A 24879-nucleotide genomic window follows, 5' to 3' on the forward strand; every position below is an offset into this window, starting at 1 on the left:
ATCTGCGTCACTCCTCTATCTTTCTGTGGCTACATTAAATATCAAGAGAATATAGGTGACCTTTAATTACATTTCCCATGCAAATAAGTTTATGATTCAGGAAAAGAGCGAGAGATATACGTGTTCTAAGATAAGCATTACACAAAACTCGCCTAGAAACAGGATCCATGCCGCTTTTTTTTGGTCTTCAACCAGCATACATCCAGCACAAACAAATAAAGCCAATAGGTCGGAGTCATGCTTTCTCCCTCCCTTAATTTGTATTTTCCTTGGCGTTCTTGGATTAGTGAGGTGACTGTCATCTCTGCAGCTGTTCATTGTCTGAGGGAGGAGTTGGAGATAGGGAATATAATCCCACGCACTATGCATACAGCAGGGAGGAATTATGGGCACTGCGGTGGTGCACAACCCCCTGGGTAATTTGTAAAACATGAGCCATGGCACCCGAGCGCCATGCTGATGCTTGGGTCAGGTGACTCAGTCACAGGTGCATCATGGGAGGATCTCTGGTGAGGAGGCACACCTCCCACAACACTGCACATTGGGCAACATAATGTTTTCTAAACATGGCAGTCTCTAGGAAGTTGCCTCGGCTTTTATTTTTAGTATGTGTAGAACATTGAAATGTATCAGAGGAGGGAGCTGGATTGTTCTTTTCAGTAGCAGGAAGATCAGGTTTATTCTACAACTGAAGCTGACATGTTACATCAAAAGCTTGCCTAGAAACACATTTAGAAACATAATATCACAAACACACCGCAATCGGTTGTGCCCACACATGTCGCTTATAGAAGTCTTGATTAGGATTCGGCAGACATAACATCCTGCATGCACGGTCTGTGCTTTGCTAGGCCTCAGATAACCTTTATCCTATAGGGTTTAATTAATGTCAGCTAGTCTACTCTGCCTTTCAGAAGGAAACGACTTATTTTTCTGCCCTCATGAAGCACAAATCCCTCTGTTTCACTGGTGAGGCCGGCTGCCTTGTTTATCCCAACTACAGGTACTGCTCCCTATTAAGGCCAGCACTTGTAACAGGGAAAAGGTTGAATTATTTACCAACAGTAGAGGGGGAGGAGGTGAGAGGGAAAGAAATACAGAGTGAGAGGCATTTCATACATGGGATTTTTATGTTCTTTTTTTACGTTATGAACAAGGCAAGTTTAATGATCCATGGATATAGGATACCGTTGCTGATAAAAAAGGAGAGTGGCCTCCTGGCATACCATAATTAGGAGATAAGGCCAAACAGGGAAGAGTAAACTACCACAAAAACATACATTTAATTTATGAAAAACAACCCATACCCTGTAAGTCAGAGTTTTAAACATTTGGTTATGTGTAAATAGATGAATGTGTTTTGTTTAATAGATACCAAGGGTGTGTGTGCACACTCTTCACCCAGGGCAAACTGTCTGCATTCTATCTGCATCTCAGCTTCTCTGCACAACACAACAAAACATACAGAAAACAAAAGGGAGCACAGAGGGGAAAACGAAGAAACAGACCAAACAATAAACTCAACCACCAGAGACAGAGTTTGACTGTGTGTGTGTGTGTGTGTGTGTGTGTGTGTGTGTGTGTGTGTGTGTGTGTGTGTGTGTGTGTGTGTGTGTGTGTGTGTGTGTGTGTGTGTGTGTGTGTGTGTGTGTCGAAAGAGGGAGACAGAAAGGGAGAGGAGGACGAGGGAGATGAAGACAAATGTAGAAAGGGATAGAGAGAGAGGGCGGCAGAGAAAACGAAAGACAGAGGGAGAAATCAAATTTGCAAGAACATAACAAAAAGCTGTGTCTCCGACAAAAGAGAACACACAAGGGTATTTGTCTAGCTGTCTGCACCAGCAGGATCCTCTGAAAGTTTATTAAACTAGAACCCTTCAAGAGAAGGCAGAGAGTAGTAAACTATACTACTGGGGAGGAAGAGAGAGGGAGAGGGAATGGGAGCTAGGGGGGGTTGAAAGAGAAAAAAGCTTGCTTTTCAGCCTCTGTCTCAGAAATTCTTTTATTTCAGCCATGCATTAAGTAACCTCCCCACTGAGTTCTGCTCCCCTTCCTGGTGTGGATAAAGCCGTCCCTCGGGGGAGCCGCTGGTAATTTCCAGCTTCGCCAGAAACTCAGGTATTAGAAAAGACCGCTTGGGGACCTGCCACAATATACCTTCACAATTTCATACGCTCTGAAAAAGAGGCAGCCCCTCCCTCGCAGCCCACCCCCACCCTCCCAGTAAACCCCCTCGAGGGTCCCCAGTTCAAATTTCTGAAGTGCAGACAACGGGTGTATGTGTGGGGGAGGGGAGGGTGGTGGTGGGGGGCCCATGGGACTGAGCACCAGCAATAGAAAATCCACTGCATAGAGGAGAAAAAAGCATTTCCTCTCTGGTCTGGCAGGAGTGCCTTTTTTCCCCTGGCTCCCACCAGAGGCTTTTTACAAAACATGTGTTGCTGACATGTTGACAGATTGCTCAGTGAAGTGTTAGGCGCATGCACACGGCTGGCCATTTAGGGGGACATGGCTTCCTACCCAACATCCTCTACCTGAGGCACCATGTTTTATACATCATCCCCGAAAGAAAAAAAGGAAACAATAAAAGGTAAGGGAGTTGCTTCCTTTGTGAGGAAAGCAGAATATCAGAGAGCGGAGGGAGACTGCGTATAATGCTGCCTTAGCTGAACTGCGGTGACGGGGAGGAGCAACGGAAGTGAGAATAAGGGAGGGAAATGGTTTCAGGCAGGAAAAGAGATAAATCGGAGAGGTGGGAAAAAAGAGCTTGAGGATGCATGGTTTGCTTATGTACAGCAGGTGAGCCTGTCAAACCAATAAGAAGACCAAAAGACCTCCTCTTTGTCTTCCTGTATGAAGCCACCAATAGCAGGCAGGACTGTGGAATCTGATCAAAGGCCAGCTTCCAGATCCAACTTTTGCTCCTATCAGGATATCGACAGCACACGTCTTAATCGCCCTGCGGCTCCAAAAGTGCTGCCGTGGCAACAGGATGGAAATGGGGATCATAATGTATTCATGGTGCCGGCGACCTGGGGGCTGCGGAGCGCGCTCTCTGGGGACCGCACTTTACCCAGAGCCAGACGTGTCTGGGCAAAATCACTCCACACAAGACAGCAGCAGAATACTGAAGAGCCATGACAGGATGGAGGGAGGGAGGGATAGAAAGAAAGGAAAAGGAGAGGCGAGAGAAAGAGACACGGATAGAAATGGGAGATAATAACAGAAAACAAAGACAAAGAAGGGTAAGGACATTAGAGGTAAACACTGTCTGTTGAATGCACCAGAGTTTAAAGAAAAGTAAAGAGGAAAGGTTGCATCACTCCAGTAGTGAACTGAAACTTCAAACACAAAAGATCTGAGGCTTTAGGAGTAAAAACAGGATGTGATTGGTGGAAAGGGGCTTGCTGGGATGAGTGGTTCTACCTTGAGAAGCCTGATGCTGCTTGACCAGGTGGGTGGTTGGCTGGGAAATAAATTGCAGAGGAAATTGGTCTAGATTATCAGGGCCACAAAGAGACATGGACCTTTGGCCACGGGCAAGGATGGATAAATGCCTGAATGAGAACATTAACAGAGGGATAGAGAGGGGGAAGATGGATGGTTAGTTGGCTGGAGAGTTCAGTTACCCACCCCCCAACATCCCAATACCCACCAATCCTATCTGCTCCGGAAAAATAAATGCTTACATTGGAGATTCATATGGCCTTTTTTTCTTGGCTGAATAGAATGTGCTCTCTGACCTTTTACATCCTAATGATCTCCCCCTTTTTAAAAACACACACAAATCCTCGAACATATGCACACCCACAAAAAATGCTCAAATGCTCACATGTACAAACAAACACAAAGTTATAGCCTGACCTGCTTTTCCTCAACAGGAGGGCAGCTACAACAGGCACCATGCCAGGTAAACATCCTCAAGCCTTGTGCACTCACTGCAGAGGGTAAAGCTCAATGCTGGAAACACTCTCTAAAATACAAGGAATAGTCAATTATGTTTAGGACTGGGAAGACATTCTTAGAATATATATATTTCTCTTACATCGCTCTCCTGCTGTATGTAGAAATACAGAATAAAAAATGAAAACTTTTACTGCATTCCATGTTGGTTTTCAAAAAGTCAAACAATAATCTACGTAAATTAAAGACAGTCTTGTCTTGTCTTTACATTAAATTAAAGACAAGACTCTCTTTAATTTAACGTCAATAAAGATAGTCTTGTGTCCCCCCCCCCCCCCCCAGAAGTGAGGATTCAAACGCATTAAGTCTCCCAAAATGAGAGGATTCACCTGCGGACTGTGGTACATCCTGCTGCACTAACTATCCTCCACAAGTAGTACACCCTCAGGCATTCAACCTAGGGCCAAAGACAGTTCTCCTGTCTGTCTTTTCTCCTTCCCTTTAGCTGACAGGTTCTTCGACTGCTAAGCTCCAACACGGACCTCTATGTTTGAGATGACTGTGCAGAACAATCAAGGGAGAGACAGAACGAAAGAAAGCAAGAGAAGGAATGATGAACAGGAGCGAAAGAAGGATTGCGGGGAAGAAGAGGTAGAGAGAAACAAGGACATCAACAACTTGTTCTCACAGAGAGATGACCCCTGGCCATCCCGAGGCATCTGGTTTATCTAGCCGTCTGAGTAAGCCACGCACACACCTAATGACTCCAGCCTGGACCATGTCCCATAGGTTTTTTTATCCCGGATTACGGATGGGGAATGACAATGGGCTGGTAAACTACTGTGCCTCACGTCTAGGAGCTCATATCAGACAAGGAGTTCTCCATGATGAAAAGACAGGGGTGAGTTGAGAACAAGGTTCAAAGTTACCGAGAAGTTATGGAATTAGTTCCAGAATTATATTTATGTAAGATTCAGGTATCCATAGGTCTAGGACAGCTATATTTTTTTAATGGTGCAGTACTGCTGATTTGTATGCATCATAAATGCGGGTAGTATATCTCAAACTGAAGGTCAAATATACCCATAACTCTAGTTGCGCATAATGTTGTGGGCCAATATGGAGATGTAGTTTGGACTCTAACCTCTATCTTTTTTTTCTCTCATGATGCATGGCGTTGCTGAACAGTCCTCAATCTACTTCTGTGGTGGAGATTAGTAATCATCTAGGGTCTTCATATTGATGGCCAGGCTCAGCTTGTTTGCATATTTACTGGCCTCAGAGCCCAGTCGCCTGAGGTGAGAAGCAAATTACATTTCTGCTTACCCCCACGCTCACAACTCTCTAACACTCTTTCGATTTCTATCCCTCGTTTTCACCTCCTTTTTTTTTTTTTAACCAACCTCGTTTCTCTTAACATGCTGATCAGTCATCTTGCGGTAAGCATCCTTGCCTGCCCTGGTTGCATCCGTATAGCGGTCTCATTTGGCTAACATCATCACAGCGTAATCTTGTTGGAGAGAGCAATCAGTTTACTTTGGAATTAGGTATTCCGTTGGCGGGCCCGGAGAGAGGGAAGGCTCATAGGGTTTAAAGGATGCAAACGAAAGCATGCTCTCCAGAATACAGTCCTGAGCCTGATTTGGTGATAACAACCCACACAGGCTCCATGTGAGAGTAATGAATGGCCAATGGGAGGCCTGAATAATAATGCAATTGGATTAAAATCCAATCACACGATGGTTTTGTATGTTGACTTTGTTTGTGGGGTATGTTCTACAAACCAAGTTCATGATGTGAAAGATGCATCATGCTTTGACTGGGGGCACATAATGTCCTAATATACAGATTACCACTCTGTTTACTATGGCCCAATATCTCTTGGCTGTCAGTCCAGCAGTTTTTTGATCTGATTTTGGTGCACACGCAATGCATATAGATTAAGCCAGATTGCATGATGAAGTGATAGTAACAGTTGCATGTTCTTTGTGGTCGTAAATCTGTAGCGTATTTAGAGAATGGATACTACAAGTGGCGTGTTACTATTTATTCAGGTATTGTAATGTCTTGTTGATCGCGGAGACACGTACCAAGCTGGCACGCTCGCAGCCTTCCGCAGAATCCCAGCCACTCGTTGGGAGGCCATCTCTTAGGAGAGGCTCTCTGATCAAATCGATTGACTCCTACAGGATGATCGATCAGCCTGGCAGGTTGGAGTTGGAATAGATTAGATGACCTTTACATTCTCAGTGGTGTGGACCCCCCACTGTCCACTGCTCTTAACATTAAGAGGAAATCTCTGTATTACCTGACAGCACGGCTTTACTGTCAAACCATTACGTTCTGTACCGACACACAATGTTCCCTCTGCCAAAGCATAGTCCAGCTGGTGGCCTTGGAGACCTTAAACGACACCCATCCTGCCCATAAAACTAAATTTATGAACCCACCTTCAAGTCCGAAAATGGCAATTAGCACTAAAGAACAAATGTGTTACTTCACATGATATTTGAGAATCCCTGTCCTTGTGGGTGGTTCGACTCCCTGTATCCTGAAGTATAGGAGCGGCTGTTCCACAGAGCTCTATAGTAGCCCCCACCCTAACACTACCCCCTGGCCAACAAAAACAACCCCAGGGAGGGGTAGAGGAAAGGGGGGCGTAATGTTAAGTCGGTGATAGTGTAGCCCCAAAGTTTCTAAACCACAGTGGCTAACAGGATGCCGTCACAGCTGGCTCCGCTCCTTCCTGTGGGCCCACTCCATGGAGCTCAGCCTGGTGGGAGACATAAACCTGTCGGACTGGTCACTCTTTCCACCGCCCTCCATCTCCCTCCTTCCTTTCCTCCCATTACAGGCAAGTTGGGCAAAAGCCATCGAAGGAAAAAGCCCTTTGGGGATCAATGTGCAGAACATTTCCACACAGACATAAAGTAAATCCTATGACCTTTTCATTGGGGAGTATTGACATGATTCAAAGGCCCATAGATGTGTCTTTAAGGTGTCTTTGAATGAGGTACATCTTGATTGGTGAACTTTTCTTTGTCTCATAGCCATGTTATATCCTGTAGAGGCCTGGTCTGAATTATCCTAGGGAATCATGCCATTGAAAAGCTCTTTGGCATTTGATATGCTAATACCGAGTGTTAATTACAAAGCAAGTGTTTGTTCATGTTAAGCATTTCACGCAATTGTTTATCAAATCAATCCACAGCAAATTAATGCTCATTTGCAACATAACACACCAGACAGGTGTTAAGGTGCCATCTGATCAAAGAAATTGGATTACTGCAAACAAAAGAAAGAAAAAAAAAACCCTTCCTAATATATTTGCATTTTTGGAGTATTCATACATTTGATTATTGAAAAAGGGTACAAATAAACCAACCTAAACACACCTTACTGAGTCCTGAATGTCCATAAAGTTTTTCAAATAAATGTTTGCCTTTTCTTTGTGCCTAGTTATGTTTCTCTGTATTTGCTTCATCATTATTCTGGTGAGCAGTCCCACGTTTGAAAAAGAAAAAAGAAAATCATTTGAATTCTAGGGACCCAGAGGAGAGTGAGCAAAACCCAGAGGTAAGATCCAAGCTCGCTCTCCGTGCCCTTCTGTTGGCTGCCTACCTGGTAAACATCTCCACGAGCTCCATGCTTTCAAAACACGTCAACCGGTGCGTATGTACTTTAGACTGGCCGGCCAAGCAGGAATTGAGACTTTATTTGTTTTTTACTTTTTCCTGTCTCTCTTCCGAACCACCGCACATAACCTGTCTGGCATTAATGATGTTGTTAATAAAATGCAGCTGGTCTGTGGGTGGATTTGCCTGGCAGGCCTGGTGCCTGTCCTTCTCAGAGATAAGCCCACGGCTGGCCTTATCTACCTCCCACAGCCCCACCCAGCAGTGCCGTGCACTGGACACACAACCAGTCAACTCATCACTGGCTAATTACCACCTCTGACTGCCTTACAAAGCAGGCTGGACTCACATCGCTGCTGCTGCTGCTGCTGCTAAGATTGGCTTTCTCCTTCCTTGACTGTGTCTCTCCTCACTTCTTTGTCTTTTACCCTTCCCCCTTTCTATCTCTCCTCTTCCCATGTCTCAATATATTTCACTTTGTCTCTCCTGGCTAATTTTGTCCTCTTACTACTCAATACTTAATACTCTATTATACGTTTCCTCGACCAACAGGCTATTCAAATATAAGTGCTGAGTTTTAATGGCATAGTATTTTTCAACTGTCATTGAAATGGAAATATGCAACAGCTACATTGTGGGTTGTCAGGTAAATCCTGTCTCTACCTTCCAGTGTATATCCCTGCATTTCAAAAAAGGACTAATGCCATTTATGTTACAGTCTCTAAGCAAGGGCTTACGCCATTTGTGAGCTGCAGTCGGTTCATTCTCATAGCTTCAGCAGGGCAGCCGAAGTCACTTGTGTTACAGAGGGAGGGAGCGGTTTCTTTTATTCAATTGTTTTCCACTTCCACGAGCGTGTGCCAAGGGGGAGGAAAGCGCCGGCTTAACACGCTCTGCAATTCAACACGGCCAGACGCAGTCCTATTAAGATTTAATGTGCCATTCTTCTGCTTGTGCCGCTGAAAAAGATTTGCAGGCTGAGGAAGAGAGTGAACAAAGAGCAGGCAGAGCCAGGGCCAGGGAGAGATGAAGAGAGTAAGAGATGCAGAGACAACTGCTCCATGACCAGGTCTTTGTCATTCGACTGAAGTAAGTAGTTTCAAAAGGGATGCTACGTAGTGGAGGGGGAAAATAACAATGTTGTTGATTTAGTTTTTCACACATTGCTTGTAGCTTCAGGTGAGTACATGAGATTATCTCTGTTTTGTCCATGTCACCCCTGCTATTGTGGCTACCTACTTAAGAAAGAGGTCAACTGGATCAAGTCACAGCATGTGTTTACCCTCTTGGGCAATGAATTATGTGTTGTCTAAAATACAAAGCGCAAGCACGCAGGTGCTGAGAGGGAGCATGTGTGCACATGTGCCCAATATCAAGTGTCTTCGTGTTTCTGGATGACTGATTGAGCAAGCAAATACATGGGAGACTGAGTGTTTTAAAACCGGTTAATAACAGAAATTAAGGAGATGTAGTGCTGGCCATCATCAACTCTGCCATTAACACACAAACACAAGCAAACCCAAGGGCCCCTCTATTCTTATTTTTGATTGTTTTTCTGCATAAAATGCAGTCCTCGTCTGACAAAGACCAATAAATACTTTATACAGTGCATAATGTGTGCGGTGTCAAGCACTGGGGAGAGAGAAAGAGGGCGTCCTCACGAGGGCATATGCTTTGAATTCCTAATGACACTCCTGTTAACGTTGCTGGCACTGTCGCACAGAGGGAAAACGCACAGGGATGCTACGCCGTGGAGTTAAACATCTACTTTAATACTCCCTTTCTTTCTCTGCCTCTCTCTACCTATTGCTCTTTTTCCCATAGACACTCGCATACAACATGCCCCCCACACAGACGCATACATACAGGAAAGACTCAAGCCCAATTCTGAGAGCTCACTCTAGCATGAGGTCTCTTTTCAGTGGCTGCGTTGTGCTAGAAGTAGCTATTCTCCCCTGACCGCCTCTCCTCCTTTCAAAGCCTTGTAATCAGTGTGCTGCTCTTTGTACCAGGATGTCGCAAGACGCCCCGGCAAAAACACAGTAGAATTTCTGATGAACAGCAGTGGCTCAGAGTTCGGCTAATCAGGTCTTGCTCATGTCGCTTTCCTCTTATGTGAGCCCTTTTGAAGCGAATAAAGTCTTTGCAGTTTGGCACGTTCTTCTTGGCAGCCACAAAGCAGCTGTTGGATCAATACACAAAGTTAGTTGAAAAAACCTTGTACAACCAATAGGAGCCCGTTGGAAATGGTTAGTAGAAAACATAGACTGCCAGGAGCCTGTTCATAGTTGAGGGTATGACTGAATGTTTCCATGCTGCTGACCCAACGACTTGATGTAAATGAATTCATACACTTCAAACAAACATGTCGTGGTTTGGAATGGAAAGGGGAAAACATATCGGTGGGTTTAAAAAATGCTCTGGTTCACAATCGCAGACAAAGCCTTCATATTAGAAATTTGTCTAAACTATTTCTATCATATTACCAACCTCTTCATTGTGGGGGGATCTTATTGTTTTTCACAGAGTATTATTATTTCATTTGTATTTTTCTCATAAATCTGAAATGTATTTTATTGAAGCTGAGTGCATTTTGCTATGTCTACAGGGAAGAAGAAAGGGGAAATCTACATAATATAAATCCATATATGGCCCAGTTATCACTCCCTCTTTTTCAGTTGCACCCTCTCTGATTGATTCCTTTATCTGAGCGAAGCAGAAGACATGCTCTGTTTGCTCGCACAGTGGCCGGCAGGAAAACAGAGAAAGACACTTATTAAAAAGGTCATCTCACAGAGGGTTAAAATAGCAGGGCACAGAGCTCTCCGGGGGGAGCAGCCATGCCCCTCCTCTAGTGAAGGACACAAGAAAAGGTGTTGCTCAAGGGAGCTGGACCCGTAATGAAAGAATGGCCACCAGGCTGACAGCCCATGTGTGCAATGGCCTATTCAAATACCTTCAGAGACACCGAATTGGAAACGGACTGTGAAAGGCTTTGTGAAAATGCAATCTTTCGAAATAAACTCTCGGCTAGAAGTGTTATTTTTATTTACAGTGTGGGCTAGCTAGTAAACACAAGTTAAAATGAGCTGAGGAGCAAGGTTTGCGAGTAAGTCTGAGGGCATGTTTCCTTGCCTGCTATTGCAATCTCATCTCAAGCAGATGAACGCGTCTTGTGCCAACTGAGAACAAAAGTCAAACTGTAGACACTGTTTCTCTTTCTTCATGAACGATCAGTAACAATACTAGGGTGCACAGACATTACAGTGAGATACTGAGACAAAGCAATTGTGAAGTGTTTTTGGAAAGGCCTATGGAATAGCAGTGCCTCTAGCCTCCTGTCTCCTCCCCAGGGCAGCCTAAAGCCCTGTCGGCAGGATGCTGATCCCCACACGGAAACCTGATCCGCAGCCATCCTGGAGCCGGAGGGGGGACGGGGAAGCGCTCTCCCCCTGTGGAGCCCCTCCACTTCTGCTCCAGAGTTAAAGGGGTGCTCTGGGGGAACATTCCTCTAGCCCTGCCCCAGCCAGCCTCCACTCTCAACTCTCTAGAGGAGCATTCTTCCAGCCCTGCCCTAGCCTTCACTGGGATCTCCTGGGGAGCATTCCTGAAGCCCTGCCCCAGCCCAAGACGGGCTCTCTGGGGACACATTCCTGCAGCACTCTCTCTTTCTCTCTCCCCTTCTCCCTCGCTCCCTTTCTCAGACTCTCGCCTTCCTCCGCAGTCCAGCATTAGTGCGATCAATAGCACCGATCGCATCAGGGACACGAGGCAATCCATACCCATGCGCTCCCTTAGCGCACTGCAGTGGTCACGGCTTAAGTGCATGGAAAGGTGTTATACCTCTGCCAGGCGGGGGGGAGACAATGGCCGCCATTGATCGCAGTGACATGCAACATCTTTCTCTTTTCTCTCTGTCCATCGGGCGTGGTCGACATGCAGCTAGAATCAGTTTAGACTTTCTGTGGTGACATTTGCGTTTTACAGTAGAACATAGATGAGGCCCAGAATAAACATGTGAAGCAGTGCGTTACTATGGCCATGTCTGGGTCTGGTAATACTGTGTATTAATGCTTATGGGATATCGGCTGGGGGAAAAAAGAGCTGAATTCTGTCAGCAAACAGCAAGAAAAATGTCCATGTAGATTGGTTTCAGTCAAGCTCTGCAATTTGTTTACCAAAAATTAAAACATTTGAAATCGTAAAAAATCAGGGTTTAGCAGGTGCTGGTGGTTGATTAGAAACTGGTTCTAATAAAGGATCCATCTGTGAGCAGAGACTTGATGTAAGGCAGATTAATTGGTCATGGATGTCTACATAATGCCACATAGGAAATCTCCTCCCATATTCCAGAGAATACACAAACACACACTCACACATTCAAAGTACTTAGTATGCCATCTAGAAGTTTCTTTTCTCCCACTGTGTTTGAATACTAATAGAGTGTTTCTGCGCAATCACAATACCCTAATGGCAATTAGATTCTTTTGTTTAGTTTCCACAGGGGCTCTTATCCAAACTGTGTTTTTTCCATCATTGAGCAATTAAGAGTTATTTGTCCGTAAGATTGACATTTATAAAAGCCAGGCTTATTATTGAAAAAATATGGCTGAATCAGTCATGACCACATTACTGCGGTGCTGAGCATAAAAAAAGTGATCCTGAACCAAACACTCAACTCTTATAACTGGCGCTCTCTAGAATTAAGTAATTCTAACAAAGTAAAACAGATCATTTTAATGTAAGCACTGTAAGAGCCCTTCACCCTAAGAGTTAATAATACCCTTTGTGTTTTTTATTCTTCAGTTTCCCAAACAGACCGTCTACATTTTTGTGCTAGCTTGATAGAATTAGGTGTTACATTTTTTAAATGGTGACAGGAGGTGCTGCACTTTCATTCAGACAGATGAATGCTTTTGTCGGATGACAGTAATGTGAAAGTGAACAGTGCATTGATTTTTACACCTTGTGTAGACTGAGCGTCACATCAAATTTGCACACACATGAGCAAACCGGAGACATACATACACGTTAACATGCATGCCTGCATATACAGTCTCTCTTACAATGGACAAGCATGCATTACTGCTTAAATGAACACACACACACACACACACACACACACACACACACACACACACACACACACACACACACACACACACACACACACACACACACACACACACACACACACACACACACACACACACACACACACACACACACACACACACACACACACACACACACACACACACACACACACACACACACACACACACACACACACACACACACACACACACACACACACACACACACACACACACACACACACACTAATGGAAACTCTTTGTAAAACTCCTGGGATATCTACCCTATAATTTGTGGCTTGCTGATTGCGGGTTGTAAAATATGAAATCAAACTGGTCTTGAATGTAAACAGAAAAGAGACTTGCCTCGATTTCTCATAACCAATGTTTTGAATTCGCTTTGAATAACTTCTGTACTACATCAGAAACAGTATCTTTACATTTAAGCCTGTTCATATTCTGTTTCTAAACAACATAGTAAGGCCTATGCCCATGTGCGAAATTTGGAAATGTGTGTCAGGTGGTGTTTCTGAATGGGGGCCCATGAGGACGTGCAAAGGAGGACAGCAAGTCCAGGAGAAGCACATGGAAACCTTCAGTTCACATCATTAGTTCTGTCTGCCACCTTGTCATGATATTTATAGCACTACTCATCCATCAACAGGTCAATGACAGAGTCTGCCAATGGCATCTTCTCTTTCAGTCCCACTAGGTAATACTACTGCAGCCAGCTAACATTGGGACCAGTGAGGGACTTTCCTGGAGCGAGGATCTGTTTCCAGTTGGTGGTCTGGTTACTGTGGGACCTCGTAGCCACAAGTTACACTTAAGTGAAATGTTAGAATTAGTATAGAGCTTTGTACAATATTACACTGAAAACAGGCAAGGACAAAACGCACATACTATAAATACACACGGTAGCCTACAGTGATGTATTATAGGACACATGGAGCATGTCACGCCTGTAGATATTGATGTACAGCACGTATAAATACTGTTCTATGTGTGTGAGGCCTGCATGTGTGTCTGTGATGTTGGAAATCTACCAAGGAAACTGGTAGTCTGGTGTTGTGCTCCCCTTGGTGCAGTGTACTAACACACATAGTGTGGCATATTTTCTGGTGAAGGCATAGAGTGAGAGTGGGAGTGGGAGAAGAGCTGAGTGGCAGAGTGGAGGGGAGGCTCGGTGGGTTGAACGTTGTTTACCTGTCAGCTGGCATTGATTAATCTTGTGTTCGGTGAGATCGCTCAGCGACTCGAACACCTGCCGGCAGCTGTCGCAGCTGTGCAGCGCGGTCTCTTCGTCGTCTTCCTCTCCCTCTTCTCCTTCCTCTGGAGACAGCAGCCTCTTCCTCAGACGCCCGGTCTCACCATCCTCCGCCGCCCTCTCGAGGGCGCACTCTGGATCTGCCGAGCCACAGGAAATGACAGCACCACATAGTCAGAGGGGTGACCCACACAGTGAGGTACTACAGCTTCCTCTGGGTGACAATAAAATGGATTTCTAGACTCTGGATTTAATAAAAACAATAATAAAAGCTGTAATAAAAATGCAGGTTCAATTTGGGCCGCTGTAACTCAACCACTCATGCCATAACAGAAGTGTTGGGCAGGTGAGGGTGAGAGATATACAGACACACACACTCACAAGGTGGCACGATGCTCACACACACAGTAATCCAATACACACATGCACACACACACCTCTGTTATTAGAAATGGTTTTACGTTGTGTTTGCCCTGCTTCACCCAAGCAAAACTTCAGTATATGAAACTAGACTGATGGGAATATGTGTAGTTAATAAATCCTGGATTGCAGTTTTGGCTCGACCAAAGAAATATGAAATCCTGCCAGTGAGTGCTGAATTGCATCAGTCAGCGTCTATCAAAGGAGACGGACCTTGCCATAATATCCAGACATCTAGGCCAGAACAGTGGATGTATGGAGCGTAGCACAGTAAGACACAGGAAAATGAGATTGGTGTGTGTTAGGCTGCCGTCACGACACACTTCCCTAAATTATTCAGCCTTGCTTGCAGGCAGCCGCGGGTCGCACACATCAATATTCTTCAATCCATCTGCAGTTTTGTCTCTTGTTGGCTTTGTGCTGCAGCAGTGCCAGGGGTGGGCGACAGAACCAGGACTAGGAATCATCTTTCAAGATAATCTGAAGTTCTTCACATGATGCTTAAATATTCGGACAACAAATCAAACCTTGCATTGTTCACGCACAGCACACCATAAACATCTTCCATCAGAAGCATAGTAACTGTGGCTTAACTGTGTATCTTATAAATAGGCAGCATGGCCTGCAGCCCTCTTTCTCCCCTGCTGTGACCATTACACTTCACAATAAGACTGATTAAAAAGCCATACTTACAATCAGACAATCATGTCACCCTGGTTTAGGCTTTGTGGGGGAGAAGAGCCCTTGCACTTTACTGGCAGCCATTTTAAGCCCCACTGATGCAAGTGTTCCTCAGCTTGTCCTGAAACTCCGGAGGGGAATGGTAGCAGGAAGCTTGTTTTTTTTTTTGCCTATCACACAGTTAACAGTGCTTGAGGATAAAGGTGTGTGTGGCGCCAATGCAAGCAGGTGTGGGTATAAACTGGGTGTCTATACAAAGGGGCGGCCATTTTAAATCCTCCTTTAGTAGGGTGCTCTTAATCTGTGAAATTCCTTGAGGAAAGATGTTCCAGAACTCATCAAGGCCACCCAGGATTTTTCCTTTCCCCCACTTGCGCCAAGTATTGATGTAACATCACACCCTCCATTGTCCTTCCCTCTTGGCGACTGAGGCTCTCGGAACATGCCCTCTAAAAATATCTGCACTGTGGTCCCCAGTGGGACCATGCAGAACAGAACAGAAGGTGTTTCAAGAAAATGAAAATCCCAACCCAATCCTCACAGATGCAGGCCTTTCTTGCTCTGGGGGGAAACACTTCTGACTGAGGCCAAAAGCCACACAATATAAACTAATGATGATTCATCCACAGACACAGAATTCACAATACGCACCTTTTTTTACAGGGTGCCTGTAGAGGAGCTTAAGACTTTGATATTTCTTTCGAATGGCCTTTATGAATCATTAATTTCTCTAATATTACAGCTCAGTCCTGTCAGAATAAATAACTGATTGCTACATTTAAGCATTTAATGTTTTGCATGTAATAAAATATGCATTTACCAGTGCAGAACGCACATGCATTTTAATCTTTCGTTCATATTGGGTATTTTCACATTTTTCAGAGAAATTAAATTGATCCAAAATAAAACTTCTGAGTTTCTCACTTAGTCTCTTAATTCATCTGACAAGTTTCAGCTGCATCTTACTGTACAGTTAAACCAAGCTGTGTCAGGGCTCTTGCTCGAGCCCAGTGACCTCCGCTGCACCACAGTGATGTGGAGCTGGAAGTGTAAACTACTACATGTTTGAAAGGGTTAGGGCAGAATAAGCAGGGAGGGTGGGGGCTTGACACCGGCAAGGTCACGTCCAACCCTGGGATTAAAGAGCCACATCAATACTGAGGTTCCTGCGCCTCTGGGCCTTATACAGTAATCCATCAGATCAGGACATCCTCTTGTACCAGTCTCTACAGGCTGGACAGCAGATCAATACCAGCATGCTTGGAATGGCTGACAATCACACATGGAATATGGGGGAAAGATGTGTGGCATATTGAGAATTTTTTATCACGCCTGACGTCCTTGTTAATTTTCTTAATCAGCTTGACAATGTTGGTATGACAGGTAAATACAAGAGGGACTGCTGATCCATATTCTGATACGGTCAGCTCGAAGTAAGATGATCGTTGCTCAGACTGAGAAATAATTCATAAGGGGAATATGATGATGATCTGACTGAAAGGATGACTTTTTAATCTTTACGGTACTAAAACCGCATTAGTTTTGTACTAATAAAAAGTGGATATCTGAAGGGTGATTGACATCTTTATAGCTATGTAATATCTGTCCGAGACAGAGTCCATCCATCATATACACACTGTCTGTTAAGGTGCATAGTGACATTTATCATGCCACAACTTTCATCTTGTGAGTTGAAGAGTCCCTTGGACCCCCCACCCTTATATTATTGAATATTTCTGCTCTTAAATATTTATAACCTTTTAATTGATATTCTCTTCTCTGCTCCCTCAGCCCCACCAGGGACTCGTGGTCCCTAGCAGGGAAGCTACTCGTCCCCCCACTGTCTGGCCCACACACTGAGATAGGAGGAGACACTTGACCACAGGGAGAGGAAGTAGAGCATGGACGTAAAGGAATATTCAAAGAAAGAAAGTGGGTAAAGTGTGGCCAGGCAGCAAAGGCAGAATTCAATAGGATTATGACCTTAACAGTTACTCTTACCATTAACCCACTTTAACATTGCTGGAAGTTTTATGTCAAACATTAAGCTTGAAAATAAAATATTGATTTGCTAAAAGTGGAGTAGTGGTTGTTGAGCAATTTTTTTTAATACAACATGTGATGGCTTACATCTGTTTTAAACTGAGATGTATTTAAATCTAACCCCATAGTCAACCCAAAAAGCTTGAAACCACTGAGGGTGAAGATCTCAGTGGCCTTTAGATACAGTTTGTCTGGCTCCTTCAGGGTCTTTCCTTGTGCAATGAAAGACCTTGGTGTCAAAAACATCATTAACAACTCACCCATCTCCACATTTCTCCATAATTTCCCAGAGATCCTTATTCTAAGATGCCCCCCTCCACGGCAACCCACTCTACAACCACCCACCCCCAAGTTCGAATTAAGAATTTATTTTAACCAGCAAGCAGCTTCTGTCGACACATGTTGGCGGGCCTGATCAAAGGTGAGCACGCTCCTTTATCAGAGTGAGGGAGGCTGTCAGAAATAGGAGGACATTAAGATTGAATAACCTTCACACGGTTGCCGGCACCTCATTATTTAAAAATCTAAAACTTTTGCAGAGCACCCGCCATATATAGGTCACACTACATTCTAATGCCACATGTGCCTCCGAGTGTATCCTCCTCTGTGTGGATGGGATTTGGGGCTCTCCACTTAGACCGTCACATCCACTGATCCCCCATCATTAAAGATTGTCATGATCTGACGACGTGGCTGTGCACTTGACACTTGCCAGATTGTTAACGATCCTCGTGAATTTGCATTGGGGGAGTCTGTGTTCATATGGTTGGTGTTATCTGATTCATGTCCCCCTGATTCATATTAGGGACTAATTGCTGTTTAGTATTAGGGTGCATTTGACATTTGAAGTAGTTTCGTAGAAGTATTTGTCATAAGATATTTCATTCATTACAAGCTCAAAGTGATGACAAATATCTCACAGGGTTAGCATTATAATTATGAAGATTTATAATGCATGCTGAGATAAAGATAAGAGGAGCACAGAGATAGAAAAGGTGCTAACCAAATGCAGGAGTCGGAACAAACAATGACAACACGGAGAGCTCAATATGAAGGAAGCAACACATATAATCACAGGTACGCAGACGGTATCATCCACGATTAAAATGTCTACACCAAAAAAAGATATGAGCGTGCAAAGAAGAAAGGAAATCAAAGCCGTTGAATGCGAAACAACATTTGAACATACCAAATGCTCTCCTATTTCTCTCTCACCCGTCTCACTCGCGCTCTCACAGGGAGTGATAATATTGAACGGAGCGCCTTGCTATGCCATTAGTGCAGTAAAACATCAAAGGAAATGAATAATAGAGAATATGATTTTCTGAAGTGGTGGAGTGAAAGAGTCCTTTCCTCTTCCGGCTGTAGTGAGCCCTGCAGTACATTGATCTGTGGGCAGCGTCAGCCAGAGCAGGGCACAGCACCACTGCTATACACCACCAAACACTACGGCACCTTGCCACCCAGACACTCCTTCAGCTCTCTAGAACACTTCTATTCTATGCCTCAGTCCACTCCTCTTTGACACAGCTGACAACCTCTTCCAAAAAAAAAAAAAAAAAGCCAACCTCAATCTAACATAGCCGTGAGCAAAAAAAGAGAGAAAGAAAAAAGACAGGGATGTATATATAAGAGAGAAGGAAAAGCACAGAGCATGTGGTTATAATTACACACAGGCAGCGCAGTGGTAAAGCCAAGCTGCAGATCTTAAGCCTGCTCGACACTCTGGGTAAAAAAAGCGCACTGCCTCATTAAATCTCAGATATCGCACTGTTCCTGCCCCTCTATACTATGCATAATACTGTCTATCTTTTAGAGGGCCTCTTGTTAGCATTTCTCCTTTGCCTTTGCTACATATCAAACATGAATGAGAAACAGGATGCCGGGCCTGCAGAACACTTGCAGAGTCACAGAAAAGCACAACTGGGGGTCTACTTATGAGGCTGATCTTGACACCATGTCTGATTAAGCCCTTGGCTTGTCAGAAGTCTAATGGCTATTGTGGCCATGTCCGTCAAAGTGGCAAATGCACGAAAAGCAGGTAAGCTGTTCCGCTGCCTCTCAATTTGACATTAAAAAGGGGCTTGTTTGGGTAGTGGTTTAACTAGGTTTAAATTACTGCTGTTACAATTAAGAAAGTTGGAGGCGAATAATTGGAAAACAGCAAAAGAAAGCTGCCAGCGTCTTAAGAGTGCACAACCTGCAAACAACACTTTTCTCATTGACCATTCTACAAGCTGCATCCTGAGCGGGGGTTAAAAAATAAATCAGTCAGACGAAGTCAAATGAGGAAAGTGAGAAATTAATTTGTGCGCCCTCCTGATTTCTCCACAGGCAGACATCGATCATGTGGCGGCTGTCTCCCCTCACTCTGGAGATAGAGGCGGTGCAGGGATGGGGAGAGGGGAGATTCGTGTGTCTGAGGGGGTCGTTGTAATCAGGCACACTCATTAGCTCTACTTTGGCTCTGGATGACAGGAGGTCTCCGAGGCAAGTCTGCCTTTTATGCCCAGTCCATCATCCCTTGAGCTGGGGTTAGAGGGGCAAAGGAGACTGTTTCTTTCTGCAGAACCACCCACCATTACCTATCAATGCACAGTAACTTAACGGCAGATGGATATCTACTTGTTCCAGAGACAAATGAAAATGTAAAAAAAAAAAATACAGGCATATCTAATCAATGAGCACACCAAAGCACCAAGGATCAGAAACTCCAAGACGCCTGGCTTCTGTAGCAATGTAAGAATCTCTAATCCATCTCTCAATACATATTTAAGTGTAGGTCTGCCGAGAGATCACAAACAAATACTCAAAGAATAATGCAATGCATCTAATAATACACAAAACCCAGACTTATTGTAGTGGTGCACGCTCCTGCATTTTGCACAGGAGCGCAGAGAAAGCTATGGGTAAATGCTGGACTAATGTGGCAGCCTAGGAATATTCAGGGTCCCCAGCCTGCTGGGCAAAACCATCCATATCGGGTTTAAAATAACCACGCCTGAGACTTAACCTTTACCAGAGACAAATGAAATGAAAATATACAGTGTGGTGCATCAGGAGCAGGCTTCATTCATAGGGGGCTTTCTGCTAGCCTGACCTGAATTACCGCTCCATTCCTGGAGGGCCACTGTGAATGGCACGCGTGGAGACAGGACACATTCATCTGGGTAGCTCTATTCTACATCATACAGACGGTTGGGAAACAAAGGGTCTAAAAAAGCGGCAGGAACACACAAAAACACAAGGACAGCTTTAAGCGCACCTGCATGTATGCATGCATGCAAACACACAAACACAGAAGAGCTGCACCAATGTGCCCCTTATCGTAAACAAACACATGCAACCATGCCGTTTACAGTACGAAAACCTCAAAAACAGGAAATAGTTCGTATCATTCTAAACCTAACGAAAAATGTGCAGACGGACAGACACGCACACAGATCCAGAAACATGATCCACTTTCCAGCAGAAAATGATGAAATATGAAATGGAGCATTACCGCTTGGAATGGCAGTCTGCCCAGGACTGTGCTGGTCCTCTGTCACATTGTCTTCTACTGCCAGAAAAGAAAAGGGGGAGAAAAAGAAGGAAAAGAAACAGTTAACTGTGAAAAACAAGTCAGACACATTGAGATTTCCTTCTTTTTTATTATTTACTGTTGAGATTTTCTGTATGGAAACTCCAAGAGATTTCAACAGCTTTCGACAGCTCAACCTGTGGTTTGGGAATCCACACAAGCCTTTCATATGTATGAGGTTTGGCAACAAGGCAAACAGCCACCCACGTAAATAACATATTGGACTGGGTAATGACGTGATGAATTATGAACGTCTCCCATGAAACGTCCTCCCAACATCAACAGTGACCAAGTAAAAACACCTTGATGACTGCATTTGTAAGAAGGTTGTGTAGTCCGCCTAGGTTAGATTAATTAGGTGGGTATCAAAAACACGATTTTAGATTCCAGTATAAATATGGAACTTCTTAAAGATGACTGTGATCCAAACTTAATACCAAAAAAAAAAACAGTCATGAAATATATATTCACATTACGTGTCATAGTAACCAAACGGGCCGCAAAGTGCTTTTTCGTCTTAACAGGATGGCTGACAAAATAATGACAGCTTGACCGGCACTGAAATCCGCTCATTTAGGTGCATGGCAACTAAACCACTTCTGACTTTTTGACAACAGCATGGCCTTGAAAAACACGACTTCTGTTTAGTAAAAAGGCAAGAACCTTTTACATTGGAGTCTTTTTGGAACTGGTGAGAGTTCCTTGTGGCCTGTCAAGTACGAGAAATGAAATGGATTTTAACAGCGGGAAGAGAACAAAAGAGTCTCCCACCTGTTCCATGTAAAATGAGGGTCTCACTGAGGACTTCTTACGCCTCTGCGTTCCACCCCTGCAGTTGAAATGCATTCTCCATTATGTCTTTTCTTTCTAGCCTTTCATTTTCCTGGGCAAAGAGGAAGGGGGAGTCTGACAGGACCTCCCAGTAGGGGAGTGTGGCACTGACTGCCAAAGCAGAAACTGGCGCACTTTTAAAATCGCACAAAATATCCTGTACTTTGCATAATTAAGGCTGGATCCTATGGTGGCAGAAGCCCCCTCAGGGGAGCAAGAGTCAGTGTCAAGCAGGGTGTCAAACCTCAGTGAAAAATGGAGAGGAAAGTGTCGAGCTGTTTCTTATGAAGATTGCAAATGACGGACGCACTATGATTTGATGTCAGGCCTGGTCCAGCTAAAACCAAATTCCAAGCAATTGGAATGAAAAGCTTTTCTTCAAAACGACCAGTGTGAAAAAACGATTTGCTCAATGCATATGAAAAGGTCTCTGAATGAAAATACATTTCCCTTAGTTACTATTATAATTGACGTACACAAAAAATATGCTAAACAAACTTTCATAGGTCTGGCAATTAATTAACAAAATCTATTAAAAAGTGATGGAATAGACATAGTTGGATGGCATGGAGTTATATCCCTCGGAGCCACCATGGACAACTGCATCAGCCAACACAGAATCCTTGTCCTTTTTAAAGGAGGCCTTAGTGACTGACGCCCTGAGAGTTTAATGAGTTTCTCCAGCACTGTTGAGCGCCTTGCATCTAGGATCATTTAAATGGGCTAGGGACGGGGGTCCTAATAAATCCCCCATGGTTCCATCAGAGATTGGTGGTGGGAGCCGGGGTTTTTGTTTTGATTACCGTCCCTGTTGGTGAGATGAGGGAGTTCAGGCAGAAAATTCTATTTCACAATGCCATAAGAACTTAAACATTAGAGCAGTTTGCGATGATTTGTCACCACTGTGAACTTATTAAAAGTTTTTTCGTTTAACAACTTCCATCACAGTGCAAAAAAATCCTCTCATTTGCACCTGTCTTCTAGATAATTAATAGCTACCTAGAAGCGCTCATAGAGGGTGAGCTGTCAAGTAAGGGCAGACTACTGTGATGTCTCATACTAGCTGGACATTTGATCAACAATCAGCACAGTGCAAATCAAATAGCTGGACAGTTTTAATTAAAAGAACTCTGAAGCCCACGTTCACTGCTTAATGACAATGACTTTAAGTGAATATAACTCAGTTCACATTGTTGTTAATGCATCACTACTATCAGTTAATTAATGTTTGACAAGGTACACTATATCACTCAGTCAGTGACAAACTGTAATCATGCTGCTAGGTTTTGTTGATACAATACCAAACACACATGGGAGCATTTCAGCACTGCTCCTTTGATTTTCAAAACGCGGAGCAGCAAAGACATAATCCCACAACAAGTGGCACAGCATTAAAGGCCACTAATTAACACACTGGCCACACACAAAATTAAACATAGAGTTACTGTCATTATTTAGACAGTGACAATCCCCAAGACAGGACATTTCCTTTTTAGGGATGAATTCATTTTGTACAGATAAGGGAGCTAAACAAGAAGCAAATAAAACAAGATGCTAGGAAAAAGCTAAATAATATGAAATTAAGAAAAACAAAACAGATTGATCTCCACCAGCACAGCCAGTGATACATCACACCTGCATACAACTAATGATTTAATAGACATGAATAAGCAAAACATGACAAACTCAGCAGCTTGGACCTTTCCTAATCCATCAAATGAATTCCTGCTGTGTAGGAGAATGGAGTGAAGAGTGTGTATATGTACGTGCATGTAGAATTACTGTACAAACCTGTGCTTTTATTTGTGGCTCACCACGTAAATCTGCATGTGTGTGTGTGTGTGTGTGTATGTGTGTGTGTATCTCGCAGCACTTTTCCGACAAAAAAAAGCCCTGAGTGTGTTCCTGGATATGCTTGACTCATCTGCTTGGTTACAGCCAGCTTGGACGATACAGTGCCGAACACAATGGCTGTGTAATCCGCCCTGACTGACCGGGAAGGAGACACTCGCCACAGGGACTACAACTCAATTTAGCTCAGGTCAAGAGGTCAACCCTCCTCAATTAGGGCCGGGAGGGAGGGAGGAGGACACATACTGCACATGAATAACTTTCTTAATGAGCATTATTTGAACTGGTGATTAGTGTCATAAATAATTTACAATAAAAAAGGAGCATGTTAATCAGGTTGCATAATATTTGTCATCCTACAAATATACTCTTGTACTATAAGCAAATCATGAGGGCAGAGAAATGAACTAGTAGCAATAAAGAAATGTCATGAATCAATAATCTCATTATGCGATTATTGCAAATTTAGCTTCCAAAAAATATGAATGGTATTTATACAGGAAAATGAGACGGATAAAATAAGCCTAGCAACATATCATTTTTTTGCAGCAGTGGTGGAAATCAATCATTGTCTCTGAATCAGAACTGTTTCTCCATGTGGCAGACAATCCATGACAACAAGAGAGACACATGCCATGGAGTAAGAAGAGATATCGGCCAGCTCCCGCGACACCAAGTCCAACACACTGAGCGGCATGTCAAGAGCACTGACAGCCATGCTAATGGGATTTTTCCACGGCTCCATCATAATTTCCTTAATGATAATACTAACCATATTTTTCTGTCACATTAGAAAAGTGTTAATGGGTGTTATGCCACAGATCATTAATTGTGAACAGACTGGAATACTGCAGCTTCCAATAAACTAAAAATGACGCAACTGTTAACAGACATTTTAACAGGGGAGAAAAAATAGAGCTGGATGTAATATGTTCATGCGTTTTAATTGTTCAAATTAACAAGAGGACTTTATTACATTTATCATTAAACATACTCAATTGAGGGTTTTTTTTAAATAAAGATTCAAATGAGTTTTTGAGTAGTTCATTCATAGAAATACTTATTCTTAAAGTATCCAGCACACCTTTTAGTTTCACAGGCCTATGCTTATAAAGAGTGAGAGAGAAAGCAGTTATGCATCTCTGGGCATAACGCAGACTGTTTCTTTTCTATAAAATAAAAACGTTCAAATTATGGGAAAAAAAAGATATTTATACATTTAATATTTTCTTGATGGATCAGATTTAAAAAGCCATTTTATTCACCTGATACAAAAGGGGAAACCAAGTCAAGAGTAGAGGAATTTTAACATAACAGACTATCTTGTTAACTTTATTTTTTTAAAGGCCTTCTACCGATTTCATAAATAAACATGGAGATTTTATATTTTTAAGTGTAAAATAATATTTCCTTTCACTTTTTAGCCAAGCATAACTTACTCATGTGGCGACAAATTGCAGATCCTCAAAAACATCAAATATTTAAGGTGTACATGGCACAGCGCTGATTTCCTGACAAGCTCTAAACATTTGACTTAATGGCTGAGAAAATATATTTATATATGCGGATGACA

At 43.4% G+C, this 24879-nt stretch overlaps 1 protein-coding gene and 1 long non-coding RNA gene across 6 annotated transcripts in view; one reads left to right on the plus strand and one right to left on the minus strand.

Moving 5' to 3' along the window:
- LOC134865976 (zinc finger protein 521-like) overlaps positions 1 to 24879 on the minus strand; it is a 91428-nt gene that overhangs the window by 63260 nt on the left and 3289 nt on the right. For 4 of the 5 annotated variants that reach the window (XM_063885855.1, XM_063885853.1, XM_063885854.1 and 1 more), the window contains exons 2-3: positions 20547 to 20603; positions 13840 to 14040 (exon numbers count right to left, since the gene is read on the minus strand). In XM_063885855.1, the coding sequence (XP_063741925.1) occupies positions 13840 to 14040; positions 20547 to 20603 (258 nt within the window). The remainder of the gene's footprint in view (positions 1 to 13839; positions 14041 to 20546; positions 20604 to 24879) is intronic. The other variant, XM_063885852.1, reaches the window with a different exon arrangement.
- On the plus strand, positions 8521 to 24069 carry LOC134865977 (uncharacterized). Its single transcript, XR_010166010.1, has 3 exons — positions 8521 to 8626; positions 16793 to 16933; positions 23911 to 24069. It is a non-coding gene; the product is annotated as an uncharacterized LOC134865977 (long non-coding RNA).

This window comes from Eleginops maclovinus, chromosome 6, assembly GCF_036324505.1.
Source record: "Eleginops maclovinus isolate JMC-PN-2008 ecotype Puerto Natales chromosome 6, JC_Emac_rtc_rv5, whole genome shotgun sequence".
Lineage (NCBI taxonomy): Eukaryota > Metazoa > Chordata > Actinopteri > Perciformes > Eleginopidae > Eleginops > Eleginops maclovinus.